At 44.5% G+C, this 19,419-nt stretch overlaps 1 protein-coding gene across 1 annotated transcript in view; it reads left to right on the top strand.

The window, feature by feature from the left end:
• Nucleotides 1-19,419, top strand: part of LOC139259133 (diacylglycerol kinase beta) — an 805,220-nt gene that overhangs the window by 166,815 nt on the left and 618,986 nt on the right. The window contains exon 4 of the mRNA XM_070874836.1: nt 18,302-18,364. Within this exon, the coding sequence (XP_070730937.1) occupies nt 18,302-18,364 (63 nt within the window). The remainder of the gene's footprint in view (nt 1-18,301; nt 18,365-19,419) is intronic.

The following is a 19,419-nucleotide window of genomic DNA, read 5'->3' as shown; positions in this document are numbered from 1 at the left end:
GGTTAGTGGAGGCTAGCTATCCCATCCCCATGCTCGATTCCCTCTCCCACCCCTAATCTTCCCTTCTCATTCTCGCTCTCGCTCTCTCTCCCCTACCATCACTGCCCCCCCCCCCCGCCCCCACAACTCCAGTGTTAAATTTTTATCTCACAACTCAAAAGATAACAGCAAAATGTTTTGTCATGAGTGTATAGCTTGTCACTGAGAAGATTATGGGGCCGATTTTCATCAAGGCCTCCGCCCATCCGATGGCCAGCGAAGTACCGGATGGTACTTTAGGTGGGCTATTCATTACCGAGGCCCCTCGAAGGTTGGCGGGCGGCAAATTAATGACATACGTCACCAATCTGGGCGGCAGTGGGCAGGAGGTCTCATTCTTGGTGGCAAAGGCACTTGCCGCCCAAGTGCCGCCGAGGATGGAGTCGAGCCCACGGAGGGTCGAAGACCTGAGAAAAAATGTCAACAGTAAAAAATTAAAAAACTATCGGAAGACTTTCAGGGGATCCCATCCAGGTAAGTCGCTGTGGAAATTTTTTTTTTTTTAAATGTTCACTTGCCATTTTTTCAGGTTCTTCATACTCACTGTCGGGGACAGACCAGCCTCCAACCAGCGGCCCACCCCAGTTCTGTCGTCGAATGCCGCCAACTCCCGCCCGCAGGAATATGGGAGCTCGGCGGGCGGGAGCTCAGTTGTGTCACTTGGCCGTCTGCTGATGTCAGCGGGCGGATCCCAGCGGCACTTCCCTCCCGCCCGCTCCAGGTCACCTCCAAAGTGGCACTGGGCGGATCTTCACGAGGACAGTTGGCATCATTGGGCGGCTAGTTGATGAATTTCGGCCCTTATATCGCACAAATAATACAATTGAAATTGTGTGTCCAATACTTAAGAAATGCTAGGTGTAATTTGAAAATATTGTGGATTTTTACTATTAAAATATATAATATAAAAATATCTCAAGGGGATGTTGGTGTAACAGAGTAATGTAACAACAAATGTTGCTTTTATATAGCAAAGAATTGTTATCGTAAAAGCTGTTATTTGTCCAAACCTCATACTTCCAAAACACATAACAGAAATAAATTACACCAATGTATCTCTCAAAAAAAATTTAAATACTGTTGATATGAAGAGTGGATTTCTACTGAAAAATTAGAAGCCTTTGCCAGATAAGCCTTGATGCTGTCACTACTTAAAATTGAAAAGAAGATAAGTATCAAGCCACAGAGACCTTAAAAGCCAGATTTGTGGTCTAAACCTTCTTGTAAATGTCTGGACTCATAGGGCCCAAATTTCCCCAACCTCTTTTTCCGGCACACACTCCCGAGATGCGCCGACTTTGTGCGCTCAAAACGGCGCCAAAAAACTTACTAATGATTCTGGCTGCTTTGCTGTGTGTCCCGGGTCCTGGCGCGGCGTTTCTCATGGAGTGGGAAAGCGGAGCTACAGCCCTGCGCAGTAAACAGTGCTGGCAGCAATACGCATGCGCAGTAGCTCCTCGCCCTCCCAGCGCATCCTGCAGGCTGTGAGCGGGACCCGATGCTCGCCGCCCCTATCCCTGGCCGAAGGGACGACCCGATAATCTTTAGTACTGATACTGCTGCTGAGGTGCTTCCGCTAAAGTGACTTCAGTCTCATTTTAATGAAGTGAGAATTTATGCTTGAAACTTGACCAGGGCTGTAACAGAATATCAACGCCTCAAGGCTTTGTTCGTTCTGCTTGGCTTGGAATTTGAAAAATTGTATGCACCAGAGAAAACCAATGGAACTTTCTGCAGTCGTTTCAGAGCCTCACTAGAAAGTTCACCCAAGTCAATATAGGGGCACCAAAGCTAACGATCAGTGTGTTGTCTCAAGGTCAAAGGAGAACACAGACTTTATTATAAAAGATACACACCCACCATCTGTGATTGATAGCCAGAGATTTAGATGATTGGTGCTCTTCTTGGTACTAGGTTACAACTAATTCGTCCCTCGGAGAGAAGTCCAGTCCCTTGGGGGGTCGAGTTAGGAAGGTAGGACTTGAGTTTTATTTTTATTTTTTATTTATTTTTTATTTATTATTGATGGTTTTTATGCTTCTTTACTGTTGTTGCAAGGTCCTCTATGAATTAATGAAGAGTTGTTTCAAAGATAGAAGGCAAAGAATCAAAATATGGGAAAATAGTATGAGCAGGAGCTTCCCTCCGCCCCCCCCATCTCTGGCTACCTGCGCTGATTTCTTAATTCTCCGCAAGGGTTTTCTGTGCGGCCACAAGTGGCCACATATGCTGGCCTAAGTTAGTTTGGAGCAACTATTAGCTGTCCAAACTGGTTTAAATGGCCAAAACAGGCATCAGTGGCTGGTAACGCTCCCTTTTGAACTAAACTAAACTACAAAAAATCCTAACTAACTCACTTACACTGGCGCAAATTAAATGTGAAGAATGGGGATTTTTAAGATACTCCAGAAAAATCAATTTGCTCCAAAATAAAACTCAGCAATTCCTGGCCAAATTTGGACCCATATCTACAATATGTTCGAAGAATTGATTTGGTTGTAATGGGCCCAAGTTTCGGGCCGCGCCTAGAACGGCGCAGCCCCGACCTGGACGCCCGTTTCTCACGCCACAAAGTGCGCCTAAAAAAATCTTACCTATTCTCTGGCTCCCTGCAGGCCCTCTGGAGCTGGGCGCGGCGCAGCACGAGCTGTGGGGGACGGAGCCAGGTCCCTGCGCTGAAAACAGTGCCGGGACCTCTGCACAGGCGCGCTACAGTGGGCGCGCATGTGCTGTAGCTCCAGGCGCCCAAAACTGTGGGAGGGGCCCGAAGCACGCAGCCGAATGGCCTCACTGGGACTGCGTCGATGAGGCTGCCTCCCATGCCCAGCTCCTGCTTCCTCCGGACCGGGACCCGACCCGACTTGACTCCCGCCACGCCACCCCCCCGATCTCCGCTTCCACCGCTCCCAACCTCGCCCCCCCCCGACCTCCGCTCCCGACCTCCCCACCCACCCCCCCGACCGGCCTCCACTCCCGACCTCCCCCCCGCCGACCGACCTCCGCTCCCAACCTGACACACACCTCCTCGACCGACCGACCTCCGCTCCCGACCTCTTCCCACCCCCCCCCACCCCCGACCGACCTCCGCTACTGACCGACCGACTGACCCGCGCTCCCCCCCGACCCTCACTCCCGACCCCCCCGGACCCCGGACCCGACGCCACCTACCTGTCAATCCGGTAAGGCTAAGCTCGAAGTCTTGGGCCCGGCCGGGCCTGGCCTGTTCAGCCTCCCTCTCCTTTCTTTCTTTCTCTCTCTCTCTCTCTCTCTCTCTCTCTCTCTCTCTCTCTCTCTCTCTCTCTCTCTCTCTCTCTCTCTCTCTCTCCCCCCTTCTCTCCCCCTCTCCCTTCTCTCCCCTCCCCTCTCTCCCTTCTCTCCCCTCCCCTCTCTCCCTTCTCTCCCCTCCCCTCTCTCCCTTCTCTCCCCTCCCCTCCCTCCCTTCTCTCTCCCCCCCTCCCCTCCCTCCCTTCTCTTTCCCCCCCCCCACCCTCCCTCCCTTCTCTCCCTCCCCTCCCCCCCTTCTCACCCCCCCTCCCCCCCTCTCTTCTCACCCCCCCTCCTCCCCCCACCTCTCTCAGCTCCCCCCCTCTCCCAAACTCCCCACCTCTCCCCCCTCCCTCTCTCTTTCCCCCCCCCTCCCCCCTCCCCCTCTCTTCCCCCCCCGCCCCCCCCTCCCCCTCGCTGTCAGAAACACAGACACTGACAGACAGACAGAGAGATAGAGACACTGACAGAGACACATGGGGGGTGGGGGCCGTCCCAGCACACTGTTGGAGGACTCCCGGTGCTGCAGTCAGTAAGTAGAAAATGTTTTATTTATTGATTTTTTAAAAAAAATTATTTTTTATTAATTTTTTTTGATTGATTTCTTGGTTGATTTATTGATGTATTTATCATTTATTATTGATGATGGCTCTTTTTGTAAAACTGAAGTGTTTAATGTTTGTAAACTTCCCTTTAAACCCCCCCCCCCCCCGCCCCTCCCATTCCCTACGCCTGATTTGTAACCTATGCCTGATTTTCTAAGTGTAGACAAGGTTTTTCTGAGCGTACAAAAATCTACACTTACTCCATTCTAAGTAAGTTTTCACTGACTAAACTTTCAAAACGGGCATAAGTGGCCGGACAAAAAATCTGTTCCAAACTGAAACTGTTCTAACTGACTAGAACTGGAGCAAACTAAATGCCGAGAATTGCAATTTCTAAGATACTCCATCTAAACCAGTTGCTCCAAAAAAAACAGGAGCAACTCAGGCCGAAACTTGGCCGCTATATTTCAGTCACTGTTATGGAGATTCTGACTCAGCTTAAAAGGCATCTTAATCGTCCGCCTGTCAGTAAACTGTTGCCCTGGTTTCAACTTGGCAGATGGACAATTGAGCGTTGGGTGGAAATCTAGGTATGTTTCTGATGGGTGTTAATTTGGGTAGAAATCATTTTCTTCGACATGGATCAACTTTAGACTGAAACATCATGCTTTCCTCATGATGTAGAATTTAAATCCAGCAGAAGAAACAAGGGATGATTCTCCTGTACTCTTCTCCCAAATAGCACCCAAAAATGGGTGCAATGAAGGGGAAAAATGAGTGCTAATCTTTTGCTCCTATTCTGTTCTAGATCAGCATTTCACACAAACTTGCTTATATGGCTTTTCTAGTACCTGCACCTCAAATGCATGTAATATATTCATTTACAGCAAATGAATATATTACATAGGATTTCATATATGATATACAGTGTTCAATTGTCCATCTGCCTAGTTGAAACCAGGGTAACAGTTTACTGACAGGTGGACAATTAAGATGCCTTTCAAGATGAGTCAGGATATCCATAACCACTAAAACACGCCATTCAGCCCGACCAGCCCATGCCAGTATTTATGCTCCACGCTAGCCATCCCCATCTCCTATGTGTGCTTATCTAGCCTCCCCTTAAATGCATCGATACTATTCACTTCAACCACTTCCTGTGATAGCGAGTTCCACATTCTCACCACTCTCTGGGTAAAGACGTTTCTTCTGAATTCCCTATTTGATTTCTTGGTGACCATCTTATATTGATGGCCTTTAGTTTTGCTCTTACCCACAAATGGAAACACACTCTCTGTATACACTCTATCAAAACCCTTTCATAATTTTAAAGACCTCTGTTAGGTCAACCCTCAGCCTTCTCTTTTTCAAGAGAAGAGACTCAACCCGTTTATCCTTTCCTGATGGGTATACCCTCGCATTTCTGGTATCATCCTTTTTTAAAAAAAAAAAAATTTGCACCCTCTCCAGGGCCTCTATATGCTTTTTATAATATGGTGACCAGAATTGTACACAGTACTTCAAGTGTGGTCTAACCAAGGTTCGATAAAAGTTTAGCATAACTTCTCTACTTTTCACTTCAATCCCTCTAGAAATAAACCCTAGTGCTTAGTGTGGTTTTTTTTACCTTGTTAACCTGTGTCACTACCTTATAGTAATTTGTGTATCAGTAGTCCGAGATCTCTTTACTCTTAGATTCTTATTTTCCAAGTAATATGTGACCTTATTTTTCTTAACAAAATGTAATACAGGTGCAACGTCCCAAATCCGGAACTCCGAACACCGGAATTGTCCAAAAAATGGGCATTTTGCGCATAGCTGATAGAGTCGTCCGGAATCCGGAATTATTGTCCGAAAACCAGACATTTTTGAGGCAAACCTCGAAATCTGGCATGGATTCGGTCAAGGACTCTGGATTTCAGACAAGAAAATCATGTCTGAAATCCGTAATCCTCGACCGAATCCGTGCCGAATTTTCAGGTTTTGATAGGTTTCGGATCTCGCCGCTCAAAACCCGGCACAGTTTCGGTCGAGGATTGTGGATTTTAGACTATTCATTTTCTTGTCTGAAATTCGGAAAAACCCAAAAACCGGAACGGACTCAGTCCCGAGGATTCTGGATTTCGGCCTTTTTACCTTACCTCACATTTATCTGTGTTGAAATTCATTTTCCATCTGCAAGTTTATTAATGTTGTCTTGTAATTTGTTGCAGTCCTTCGCAGTATTGGCGATTTCCACACCTACCCTCCTCAATTTGGTTTCATCCACAAATTTAAAAATTCCGTTTTGTTTCCGAAGTCTAAATTATGAATATAAATTGTGAACAGTGGTTCCAGCACTGATCATCGTGAAACACCACGTCCCACCTTCTGCCACTCTGAATAGCTACCCTTTATCCCTAATCTCTGCTTTCTGTCCTGAAGCCAGCAAGTTATCCATTCTGCTACTTGTCCCCTAACTCTGCATTCTCTGACCTTATTCATTAGTCTATTATGTAGTACCTTATCAAAGGTATTTTGGAAATCTAGATAAATTAAATCTACTACATTACCCTGGTCTACTCTCTCTTTTACCTCTTCAGAGAATTCAATGAGGTTGGTCAAGCTTGATGTTCCCTTTTGAAATCCATGCTATTCATTATTATATTTTTGGTTTCTAGATGTTCTTCTATTTTATCCTTTAGTGGGGATTCCATTATTTTTCCGACCACCGATGTTAAGCTGACTGCTCTATGTTCTATCTCCCTTCTTAAATATAGGTACTACGTTAGTTAGCTACCTGTCCTCTGGTTCTACACCTTTTTCGAGCAACTTATTAAATATGTGTAATAATGCCTCTGTTATCTCCTCCCTAGATTCTTTTAAAATACGCGGATGTAATCGTCTGGACCAAGGGTTTTATCCTCTATGAGTTTGATTAGTTTATTTAATATTTCTCCCTTTTATCTTAAATGCAGTTGTCTCATTTCTAATCTCATCATCCAATGCTAAATACTGAAGCAAAGTAATTAATATTTCTGCCATCTCTCTATGGCTACCTGTGATATAATCCTGGCCATTTCTTTGTGGCCCTTTCCCATCTCGACTTTCCTATTTTTATTTATGTGCCTGTACAATATTTTACTATTTTGTTTTATATTAATTTAATTTCATAGTTCCTTTTTGCTGCCCTAATTGTTTTTTTGACTTCTCTCCTAATCCTTTTACATTCACCCTTGTCATGCTCTCCAATGCTGTCCATGTATTAGTGTATCCCTCTTTTCTTACCCTCAATTTTCTCTCGTGTCTTTATTCATCCATTGTGTCTCATTAGTGTTGTTCTTGTTTTTTTTTTAGCAGAATACATTTTTTCTGGACTCTGTTGAAAACTGTTTTAAATGTTTCCCACTCCTGTTCTACATCATTGTTTTCCAGTATTGTTGTCCATTTTATTTTCCCAAGTTCTATTCTCAACCCCTCAAATCAGCTTTTGTCCAATCAAATACCCTGGTCTTCGTCATATTTATGTCCTTCTCATTTATTATCTTAAAGCGTATTATATTATGGTCACTATTGTCTCAACATTCCCCTACTTTTACTTCTTTTATCAGCTCTGGTTGATTCCCCGTTACCAGAGCCAATAGTGAATGTTGGGCTTCTTAAATATTGGGTTATAAAGGAGTCCTGTACACATTGTAGGAACTCCATTTGCTTTTCCCCTTTACCTACCTCTTCTGGCCAATTAATATCGGGGTATTTGAAATCCCCCATGATTATTTGTTTGCATATTTCTACCTCCACCTCCTTTCCACTATTTAGGTGGTCTGTATTAGTGTGATTGATCCTTTATGGTGTGTTATCTCTTCCACATGGATTCTATTTTTGTCTTGCTGATAGCTGTGTCACTTTTTTCTACTGCCATTATGTTATCCCTAATAAGTACGGCCACTCCACCTCCCCTTTACTCTCTCTATCTTATCCAAATATGTTATATCAATGTTTAATTCCCAGTCCCGATTTTTCTGTAGCCATGTCTCAGTAATCCTTTCTATGTCTGGTTCCTCACAACGTATTATTGCCTCTAGTTCCCCTGCTTTATTACAGACACTGTGTGCATTCCTGTACAGATAGTTTAACTCATTTTTAATAGCAGTTCCTCTCACTGTATTTTTAACTATCTTTTTACACTCCTGTTCTATAACACTATTTATTCCCTGGCCATCAATGTCATCCCTTACTTTATTCTGTCCTATGCTCTCCTTTCCTATTTTGTTTATATTTAGTCTGGTCTCATTTCTTGTAGATCCCTCTCCCCATCTTACTAGTTTAAAGCCTTTGCCACCTCTCTCTATTTACCCTTTCCGCTGGGACACAGGTCCCATCCCGGTTCAGGTGGAGCCTGTCCCATTGGTACAGCTCCTTCCTGTCCTAGTACTGTTGCCAATGTCCCATGAAAAGGAACCCCTCTTTTCCACAGCAGCCCTTCAGCCACATGTTAATTCTCCTGATCTGACTGTTTCTGTGCCAATTTGTACGTGGCTCAAGGCAATAATCCAGAGATGATTACTTTTGAGCTCCTGCATTTTAATTTCGCTCCTAACTCCTGATACACTCTCAGCAGGACCTCCTCCTTGTTTCTACTTATGTCGTTTGTCCCCCTCCCTTTCCAAATTCCTCTCCTGCTGGCATGAGATAGCTTTTACCCTGGCACCTGGTAGGCAGCACACCCTTCGGGATTCTTGTTCTTGGCTGCAGAGGATGCTATCTATCTTCCTAAATATAGAATCCCCTATCACTACCACATTTCTATTCTGCTCTCCCCTCCCCCTTGGACAGCCTTCTGAGCCATGGTACCTTGGTCGATATTGTGGCTATCCTCCCTTCAGTCTTTTCTCCTTGTCCTCGCAGGTAGTGAGTACATCGTACCTATTGGAATATCTTTGGTCTCTGTACACAGGTTTCCTCTAAATAGCACCAGGAGCAGATCGGGACAGAGTACTTACATTATAAAACCTGGTGCTACTGCTTCCTAAACAGGTTCATTTTTCTAAAAGAATCAGGCTGATATTGTCAAAAAATGGCTCATCAATGTTTTGGGAAGGCAACAGTATATTCTAGCTGTCTCAAAAATGCAGCAACAGTTACAATCTCCTGGTTCCAGAAATATGTAAAAATCCAGATTCCAGCAGCAATCTCTGTCCTGAGTTGTCTCCTGCAATAGGCTCTTTAATGTTGCTGCTTTATTTGATAACCATGTTTTTCACAATTTTAACTCCCAAAAGTAAAGTCTAATCCTCAAATTCTGCAGAGATGTATCCTTTACTACAGTATGAAAGATACCTTGCTAGTGAATACTGTGATTCTAGTAATTTAAAACAAAATTATGTTGGAACTGCAGCTATTAAAATCTGCCTGAAATGATTTTGGTCACCCAACTTCCTCTTTCTGTTGAGATTTCTAAACAATTCTGAGCGTATTCTCTCTCTAGCATTTTAACTTGAGGTTTTTTAATGTATTAATGACTATTATGAATGTTGGTGTGTAGTTAAAAACAAAGGCACATATTCAAAAAATCTGGAACCGAACTTTGCAAACATAGTAGCAACCAGACTCCTCTTCACTGTGGGCCTGCACCCAGTAATATGCCATCTTGTACGCCCATTACATGCCTGTAGTAAGTAAATTATGCCCAAGAGGAAGTTCAGGCGCTGGGTGTACTTCACGTGCACTCTGCCCAAATGGCACCCAGATGGTGCAAGGAGTGGAAGCCGAGTCCTCTGGTTTTAACACTGTTTTGCAAAGAAGAGCACAATAAATATGTCCCTCAACCAACCCATATTAATAGGTGATTGATCTCATTGCTGTTTGTGGACCTTATGAGTGCAAATTGGTTGCTGCATTTGCCTAAAAATAACAGTGACTATACTTTAAAAATAATTTGTTGGCTGTGAAATGCTTTGTGACATCTTGAAAGACACTATAAATATTGGCCCTGAATTTGTGGTCAGAGGCTTTCCACGGGGAAATGCTTCCGATCCGCAAGTATAATGCTCGCTTATCTGGTGGTCTGGGAAGTATGGAAATTTACGGTCCTGGGGCTCTCTGCGTGTGCGTGGGAAGAGGCCCGCGTATCTCGGGCACAGGCAGTTCACGAGCGCCCCTGGGATCACGGGGGCTGGCCCAACCAATAAAACAAGGGGATCCCCATTCATGCTTATGGGTATTCCGTATGTACAAAAACCCCATAAATATAAAGGGGAATACCCCCCAAAATACCTCTACACTTCAAATTTAAAAAAAAAATCACATATTTAAAATGACTTAAAATAGCATTTAATTAAATATTTAAAACAAAAATAAAATGTCTTGAAAAATAAATGTACATGTTTTAAAGGGGCTAAAAATAAACTTACCTTGCCTCACATGTTTTTAAATGTATAAATTGTTGATAATTTTATCTTTTTTAAAACTCTTCTATGCTGGTATAAGCAGGCAGATGCCCTTTTCCCGGGGAAGCGGATGATCTGTCACGTAAATTCTCGACAGATTGCAAGTTCCGGCTTTTGACAGATGCGCAGTGCCTGCCTAAACCTGGAACTTGTGCAGCCCCTACGGGCGTGTGCGCAACTCATGCACCTGTAGAGGCTGAAAATTATGGCCTGTTATGTTTTTTCTTTCTTTAAGAGCATAAGAAATACAAGCAGGAGTAGGCCATTTGGCCCCTAGAGCCTGCTCTGCCATTCAGTAAGGTGACTGATGTGATCTTGGCCTCAACTGGCACGTGCCCAGTCTGAAGCCCTTCCTTGTTGTCAGTAATTGCCCATGTTTGTGTAAGTGGTTTGATAAGATATGGTATGGCAAAGCTTTCAAAGGTTCGTTGTAGTTTGAACTTACAAACTGGTTATGTAATGAAAGAGCTGTAAGATTTTGTGAAGACCTGTCATGTGGGCTGTAAACCTGGAACACTTTATGGCAAGGAATCGCGGAACATATACCTGACACTTAATATTTTTGGGCTATCTTACCTGGCCAGATTCCTTAAAGTGGACTGTCCCCATGTCCTGCAGGCGCCATAGAAGATGCTGAGCTTGTCTGCCACCTCCTACCTGGCCTGTTGGCCTTGTGTCAAACTGGACAATCTTTCTCGTACCTCGTACCTTGTACAGCAGAATATCCACTTTCCCAGCCCATAGAGATAGTCAAGTGCAGCACTGCTTTGCCACTTGCCCTAGCCTTGGTTCCAAACCCCCTACATTGGGCATTCCATTCATTCTATCCACAACTGCTCACCTCCATCCCCACATAGTCTTTGAGAACCTCAATGCTTTATAAAATCATTTTTGACCCTTTAAACTGCTTCCAATAATTTATAACCCCCGATGCAACTGTTTACCTTTCAATGTTGAATTCCATTAGATTTCAGATGGGTTGTCTGCTTGCCAGATTTTGCATTCTCACCCCCCCCCCCCCACCCCCCCAACTTTAATCATATTTACAGCCTAAATATCAAGGGGCGCAGTGCGTGTGTTTAAATGAAATTCATGAACTGGCCTAGCAATGCAGTACCAAAGTGGTGTAAATGCAGTGTAGTAGACTTGCATTAATATAGCACCTTTAGACAATCTCAGGACGTCCCAAAGCACTTTATAACCAATTAAGTAGTTTTGAAGTCGAAGTATAGTCGCTGTTGTAATGTAGAAATTTAAAATTTGTGATAGCCTCATGTTAGTCAGCTGGTTAAACATTTTATGAGTCAAGAATATTCTAATAAGTAGTATTGGTAACAGCATTTTTAAATTGTTGTGAAATGTTTTATTTCGACCTACACCACTTACCTAAGGCCAAAGTTGGGACTTTATTTGAATATAGTGGGTGAGCTATGGGTGCCAAACAGGCACCCCGCTGCAGCTTGCCAGTTGCAGGAGAGCGGGAAATCGGCCGGCTCCTATGCTGAGACGGCCAGCAGGTCAGACCTGGGAGAGGGGGCAGCCAATCCTGGATCGGGTATGGTTGTTATTCACAACAGTTGAAAATCATCCCCGTCTCCCTGTTTATTCAGCCCACTCCATTCTAATGCACTGTATTATGGAACGGCAAGGTGAGCTTGTCGCCCCATTTTCCACAAGGGGAGTTCCTAATGTTAGCCATGCCTTTGTGGTAGAAGATTAAGTGGTAGCCAAAGGTTTCAAAATATTTCCAAGTAGGAATTGAGGGAGGAAAAATTAGAATATTGCTTATCCAATGTCCAGTTGCATTCCTAGAATTTCTGTCAATGGGCTAGAAATTGGCCAGGATTGCACCCGTTTTAATGTCATTTTTTGGCGTGTTTTTTTGACGTTAATAAAATTTAGTGTCATTTTCCGATATTGGCCAGTGGTTTACCGCCGGCGTTAAAAGATAACGACTGCCTTTTTTCTAAATCTTTTTTGTGATGTCACTCGGCGTCAAACACTCCGATATTGCCGTTTTTGAAAAATTGGCCAATAACGCCATTCTAAAATACCGGCCAAAAAATGCAAGTCTCACCAGGTCGGATTCACGACGAAACCGGCGCTAATGGCGCCATCTTGAAAAAGGGAGCTACAGTTCAGTGAATGAAAGCATTTGGATGGAAGGCTGCCTTTTACACTTTGAGGACTTTGTGAGTTTATACTTTGTTTTTAAAGACATTTAAGGACATTGAAAAGAATGGGGCTATCTCTGCCATTATTGCTGGCTGCTTTTGCTATCGAGCAGAGACCTGGAAGAAGGCTTATTTGGCAGCATTATCAGCATAAAGATCTCGCAGATTTATGGGGAGAGGAGGCCTTACTCACCACAAGTTTTCAGGGAACAGCAATCATACCTGCACCTGTCTGAGGCACAGTGCGTTAGAAGGCTGCGATTTCGAAAAGAGGTGGTCACAGAGATACGCCTGGTCATAAAGGCAGATATACAGCCTACAAGTATGAGGAGGACTGCACTGCCCATCAAGGTGAAGGTGACTGCGGCACTTGCCTTGTATGCCTCCGGCTCCTTTCAGGCATCAGCAGGGGACATATCTCCCTCCCGCAGTTCGCTACACATCACTGCATTCACCAGGTGACTACTGCACTGTATGCACGCAGGAAGGACTTCATAAACTTGCCAATGACCAGAGGCACAGAATGAGAGGGCTTTAGGCTTTGCACAAATTGCTGGTTTCCTAAAGGTACAGGCTGCCATTGACTGTATGCACCTCGCCCTGCGAGCACCTTTTCAGGATCTGGAGGTTTACCGAAACCGAAAGGGATTTCACTCGCTGAACATACAGATCGTCGCGACTGTTCCTAATTCTTATGTTCTTATACTCAGCGCATCATGGCAGTAAATGCAAAATTTCTAGGTAGCATCCATGATGCTTTCATCTTGCGTTGGAGCACTGTCTCACAGCTGTTTGAGTGTCAGCCAGGAGGCCAGAGTTGGATGCTGGGGGACAAAGGTTACGGGCTCGCCACCTGGCTCATGACCCCCCTCCTCAACCCTCAGACAGAAGCCGAACAATAACAGCCATATAGCCACCCGCAGCATCGTCGAAAAGACAATTGGATGCTCAAGCAGCGCTTCCGATGCCTGGACCACTCTGGTGGCTCCCTGCAATACTCCCCTCAGCAGGTCGCTGAGTTCATTGTGGTGTGCTGCATGCTACACAACTTAGTCATCATGAGGGGACAAGTTTTGTCACTGGGGACTGCAGGACCCCCTCAGGAGAGAGTGGGGGAGGAGGACGAGGAACGCATGCCACCACCACCCTAGGACGACCGGGGAGGAGGACTCGTGCAGCTTTCGCCACTGCAAGAGCCTTGCGTCAGCAGCTGATAATTCACTGCTTTGCATGAAGGCTGAACGGCACGTTTCATCATTGACTGCCCTCTCTATTCCACCATGTTGACTATTTCCCTGTTAGTCTACGAATGAGACACTGCACAAGCTTGGTTTAGTTGAAAAAATAATTTGAAATTTATTAAACATTTGTAGAGTTGTACTTTAATGTAACTTTCTAAACATTCATTTTGTAACTTTAGTAACATTTTTGAATATTAAGCTTTTCAATTGTAAACGTCACTTAAACAACAACAAATAACAGGGCCTTGGTGAGACCACACCTGGAGTATTGTAAGCAGTTTTGGTCTCCTTACCTAAGAAAAGGATATACTTGCCATAGAGGGAGTGCAGCGAAGGTTCACCAGACTGATTCCTGGGATGGCAGGACTGTCGTATGAGGAGTGATTGCGTCGACTAGGCCTGTATTCACTAGAGTTTAGAAGAATGAGAGGGGATCGCATTGAAAAATTCTGACTGGGTTGGATGGACTGGATGTGGGGAAGATGTTTCCCCTGGCTGGGAAGTCTAGAACAAGGGGTCACAGTCTCAGGATGCAGGGTAAGAAATTTAAGACTGAGATGAGGAGAATTTTTTTCACTCAGAGGGTGGTGAACCTGTAGAATTCTCTACCACAGAAGGCTGTGGAGGCCAAGTCACTGAATATATTTAAGAGGGAGATAGATAGATTTCTAGAAACAAAAGGCATCAAGGGGTATGGGGAAAAAGCGGGAATATGGTGTTGAGATAAAGGATCATCCATGATCTTATTGAATGGCGGTGCAGGCTCGAAGGACCAAATGGCCTACTACTGCTCCAATTTTTTATATTTCTAAACCAATCAACAGCAACCACAAAAGAACAAGAACAGCAAAACAACAACAACAACCCCTGCAGCAAACATCCTTCAGTTGCAGCCACCTTCCCCCCCCACCCCCCCCCCCCCCCCCCGCCCGTCCATTGGTGGTCCCAAGATGATTTTTAGCAGCGCGGCCAGACGTAGGAGATGCCAATGGAAGCCCTGGAGAAGCTGGGACTGCGGAAAACCCGGCTTCTGAGTGTTGAGCCTGTTGCTTAACCTCAAAACTGACTGATTTGGTCAGTCTGGGTGGCAAGATTCCGGGGCTGGAGTGCCATGAGTTGAGATCGTCAATTGCCACTGGACATTGACAGCCTCGGTGTTCTCGCACATTGCTGCTACTAGCTGTGAAAAGCCCTCCCTAATGTCCGCAGATAGTGCTGCAATGTTTCCCGAGATCCCACCCATGACCTCGAGGAGCTGTTTGCTGAGCGGGATGCTCTCCCCAGGCATTCCCACCAAATCAATTTCCCTGTTTGCCTGCATTTCAGCAGAGTGGCCTTGCTGATTCAGCCTCCGCACAGATGGCATACAGGCTTCTGCCCTGGATGAGCTTTGTTGCAACCCACTGGAACCTGGAGCCTCGGATGCTGGATAACCAGGTAATGTCCCGATTTCCTCCTCCTATGGACTGCTGGCTGCCGCTGAAGCCCTTTGCGCCTGCGTGGCCTCTCCCACACCCACCAACACCACCCCCTCCCCAATGTGAATTTCTTTCTCCTTCTCCTGTGGAGGTTCCTCAGCAGGGCTGAGGTCAGTGTCCTCGACTACGGCATCCGTCGTGCGGGTGGTGTCCACTGCCATCTCCGATGAGTCTGAATCCACATCTGCAAAATATAAAAGAACAGACAACTGGTTAGCAGCAGGGAAGGGGGCAGGGTGACATCAGTAGGTTCACATTAGCACAGGCTCATTTGAAGGACCACCACTACTGCATTACATGTCGACGACTAACAGTACATTGCAGTAACAATGAGCCCTAGCCCGATCACAGTACAGTCCATCGCATAAACTGAAGCCTAGCTCACAGACAGTACTTAACATTGAGCTAACCCAGACTGTGGATTTTGCAGGACTTACCCTCATCAGTGTCCACTGTGGGCTCAGCATCCGTACGGGTGGTCGATCTCCATGACGCACCCATCAGACCTGCCACATGATTTTCAAGGTGGCTGAATGGGACCAGTGTTGCCGGACCACCACCTGTTTTACGCTGCTCTCGGTGGTTGTGCGACAACTTTCCGTGAAAAGATGGCAATAGAAATTTTTAACAGAGCGCCCGTCTGCTCTTGTGGCGCACACAGATAATCATCAGAGCATTTATACCATACTATGTGCATTTAACACAGTGTTCTATTTAATGGCCCTGGTACATCACGAAAACATCGAAGTGCAGAAACATCTTTTAATATGTCAAAAAGCAGTCTTTATAATGTGTGACGACCAGAAGCCTAGCGATACCAACATGTGTCACATTTACAATATAAGTAATTGAGTGCATAAATAAAAATGAATACTTACTCTGACTACCCTGCAATGGTCATGCCACCTCTTTCTGCACTGGAAATAGGTTCTCTTGATGGAATCCACTGCAGAAACCTGTTTTGCCACACGTTTCCACACTTGTTTCATAGCAGATGGGTGAAGTTTTCCACGACCCTTCCTTGCAATTTCCTACCATCTGCTCTCTACAGCACTGATCATTTGCGTCCTATGTGAATTTCCTGGCCCTCTTCCTATCTGATTCACCCTGCATTTTTAATTTTTGGAACACCTGTGTTGAACTATGGTGAACTCTGCTGAAGTTTAAATGCACTCTGTAAATGACTGAATCAGCCCTGGATGTACTGCGCATGTGCGGGCATACCCTTCACATGACCTGGAAGGTACCAGAAAGATCGAAAAAAAACCGGGGGAAAAAAATGGATTTTTTTTTTGCACATGTGCAGAACGGGCATTATTTTTAGCACCGAAAAATTCAGTTTTGTCGCACAAAAATGGCGCAATTTTATTGCTTCGCCAAACATTACAAAACGTTTGGCCAATTCTTTGCAATTTTTGCTGCTGTTTTGGTGAAATAAAGTCGTTAAACGCGAATAGCGCCAAAAAACGATGCTATCGCAATTTGGCCAATTTCTAGCCCTATGAGGTTCCAATTGAATGCACAACTGGTTTTGTGACATCTTACAATCTCTGTGGCGAGAAGTTTGCCTTTTTCGATGTGCAAGTGATTTCAGTGCAGTATAATGGGGAATCCTTAAGGTGATCTGCTGTGATGACAACAAGCTGCTTAAGCAGCCAATCATATTGCAGAATGCTCACAGGGAAGCAGGAAATGAGAAGCTGCTTTTATCCTGAATTTTTAAAAATGTTACAGAGCAAAACAAAGATTGGGGTAGAGCCTAAAATAATCATGAACAAACTTTTTGAAAATATAACATTTAATTTTTGAAAAATTTCTTAATTTGTAATTTTAATCATAATGAGAAATTTGACACGCCACAAAATAAAAATTTTTTCAGGGCCATAACATCTGTTTAGCAGTCAATATGCTGTTTAAAAATTCCAGTTACACCTAATCCAACAAGGCCTAACATTTTATGAGCTATTTAACAGCAATGTTACTGCGGAAAAGCACATGTTTTCGTTAGTTTCACTGATTTCACAGATTACACGGATTACCGGCTGTGGCTGCGGGAGGGGAGCCACGGCACAGCGCAGCTAGTATTGGCGCAGTGAATGACTGGCCTTGACTTCAGGATTTTCGCTTTTAGATGCGCTATATCCTGAAGTTGCTTTATCCTGAAGTTGCGGTCAGTTTCAAAGGGTCAGTTACGGCGAAGGCTGTTATTTCGCTGTTATTACCCAATGCAAATTCTGGGCCAATATTTCTGAGTCACTATATATTATCATCATCATCTAATAGAGAACTCGGCCTGTACCTTTTCAAATTAAAATGTTACTATTATTAATACTGTGTATACATAAACTATACAAACTTCGGTCAGAAGAAATTGTATCCTTTTATGGAAATCCAGTATATTGCTTATTAGAAGGTCCACAAAAATGCTGTTAAGACATCAAAAAATATTTTTTGAGGTTAATGGCTATCTTGCTACTGACAATTTTAGGCCTGTATATGAGTTACAATTGTTTGACAAACTGAATGCTAAATTTGACCTTCACGTCTCGAAAAAAAAAACTTTTATGGTAATATTCAGTGTCTACGTGAACTTTTTCTTATAGTTGTATTTTTTTCTTGGTTTAACATTCTAAGTTTAATTATTTAACCTTTCAAACCCAAATTTACTACTTTCTTTTTTGACTTGAAGCACTTCACTTGATCTCTATTTGAAATATATGGGATTCTAAACGAAGAGAGGGTTTCACACTATCATGTACTGTTTGTATATTAAAGAGAATGAAAGGGGACTGCAGTCTTGAATGTTAAATGTCAAACCCTGTGATTTCAAGAGTTAACCTGTTGTTTGGGCCTATTTATCATGATAGTTAATATTGTCCAGCAATTATGCTCTTTTATTAGACCTCTTTATAACAAAACATTGCTCAATGTAACTGACCACTCCATTTATCAAATAGTTATAGCCTTTCCTTTAGCTTGTGATTCAATTTGGTAAAAAAAAAATGCTTGATTCTCATAACTTGTTTTCCTTGTTTCATTTTTTCTTTCAAAAGAGATTTAAGTAATCTACTAAACAAAAGCTACAGCATCTTGTTATTAAATGAAATTGCTTTTAATTATTATTTGTTATAGAACCAAAAACTGTAGATGCTGGCATCTCCTTCCAGACAGAAGTAGCTTGTGCTCCTATTACAGGTACATCATGCATCCTTTTTCCATTGAACCTTACTGTTCCATGACTTCTTGTGCAGGTTGGCTTAAGTTCTCTACCCATGTTGTGGGTTGGTTCTTGGATGTACCATAGATGAGTAGACAGAACTGAATAACTCTCGATGTGAAAACATGCAATCAATTTTTTCCTATGCAATGTTTTATAATGTATTGTTATGTATGATAGTCAATCTCACTTAATTAATTCTTATATAGTATAACATTTATGTTACTAGATATGTAAGCTTTTGGGTTGAATTTTAATGGAGAAGACGGGTTCGGGTTGGGGGCTCCAAGGTGGTCGGGAAACCTGGGAAAACAGCTTTCCCGCAGGCCCCTAACTAAGTTAACAGCAGAGCTTTATTTGAATGGGAGGCCTCTGTTTCCTTTCCACTACCAGCCAGATTGAGAGGCTGGCTGGCTCCACGCCGGTAGGCCTGTGTCACTAGGCCAAAGGAGGGAGGGAGGCATCGCTTGGGGACCGAGGTCAGCTGTAGGAGCAGGGAGGGGGTCTCCAGAACATCGCTGGCCTGCCGGAGGAACAGGGGAGTGGGGAGCCAGAGTGGCGCGGGGAGGTTCTGAAGTGATTGGGGGCCGGAGGAGTAGCACGTAGGGTAATGGGTGGGGTCAGGTAGTGATCGTGATCTGGAGGTGCAACACGTAGGGTAGTGGGTGGGGTCAGGTGATGATCGGGGGCTGGAGGAGCACCGGGGCGAGGTGGAGGATCAGGGAGGTGAGGCTGCGTGGGGTGATCGAAGGCCTCATTTTGGGTAGGGGGATTATGAAGTGATTGGGGGCTGGAGGAGCAGCACGTCGGGTAATGGGTGGGGTCAGGGTCAGGTCAGGAGGAGCACCGGGGTGGGGTGGAGGATCAGGGAGGTGAGGCCTCATGGGGTGATCGAAGGACTCGTTGGGGTTGGTCTCCAATCGTGCAAAGTGGTTTAGGTAGGGACTCTGGATCCAGGAGGTACGTGTAAAGGCACTTACCTCCTGGATTCAGCAGTCCCCGCCTTGCTTTAGCTGGTGGGATTCAAGAGGTG

Source organism: Pristiophorus japonicus, chromosome 3, assembly GCF_044704955.1.
Source record: "Pristiophorus japonicus isolate sPriJap1 chromosome 3, sPriJap1.hap1, whole genome shotgun sequence".
Lineage (NCBI taxonomy): Eukaryota > Metazoa > Chordata > Chondrichthyes > Pristiophoridae > Pristiophorus > Pristiophorus japonicus.
This window is presented reverse-complemented; position numbering and strand designations above follow the sequence as displayed.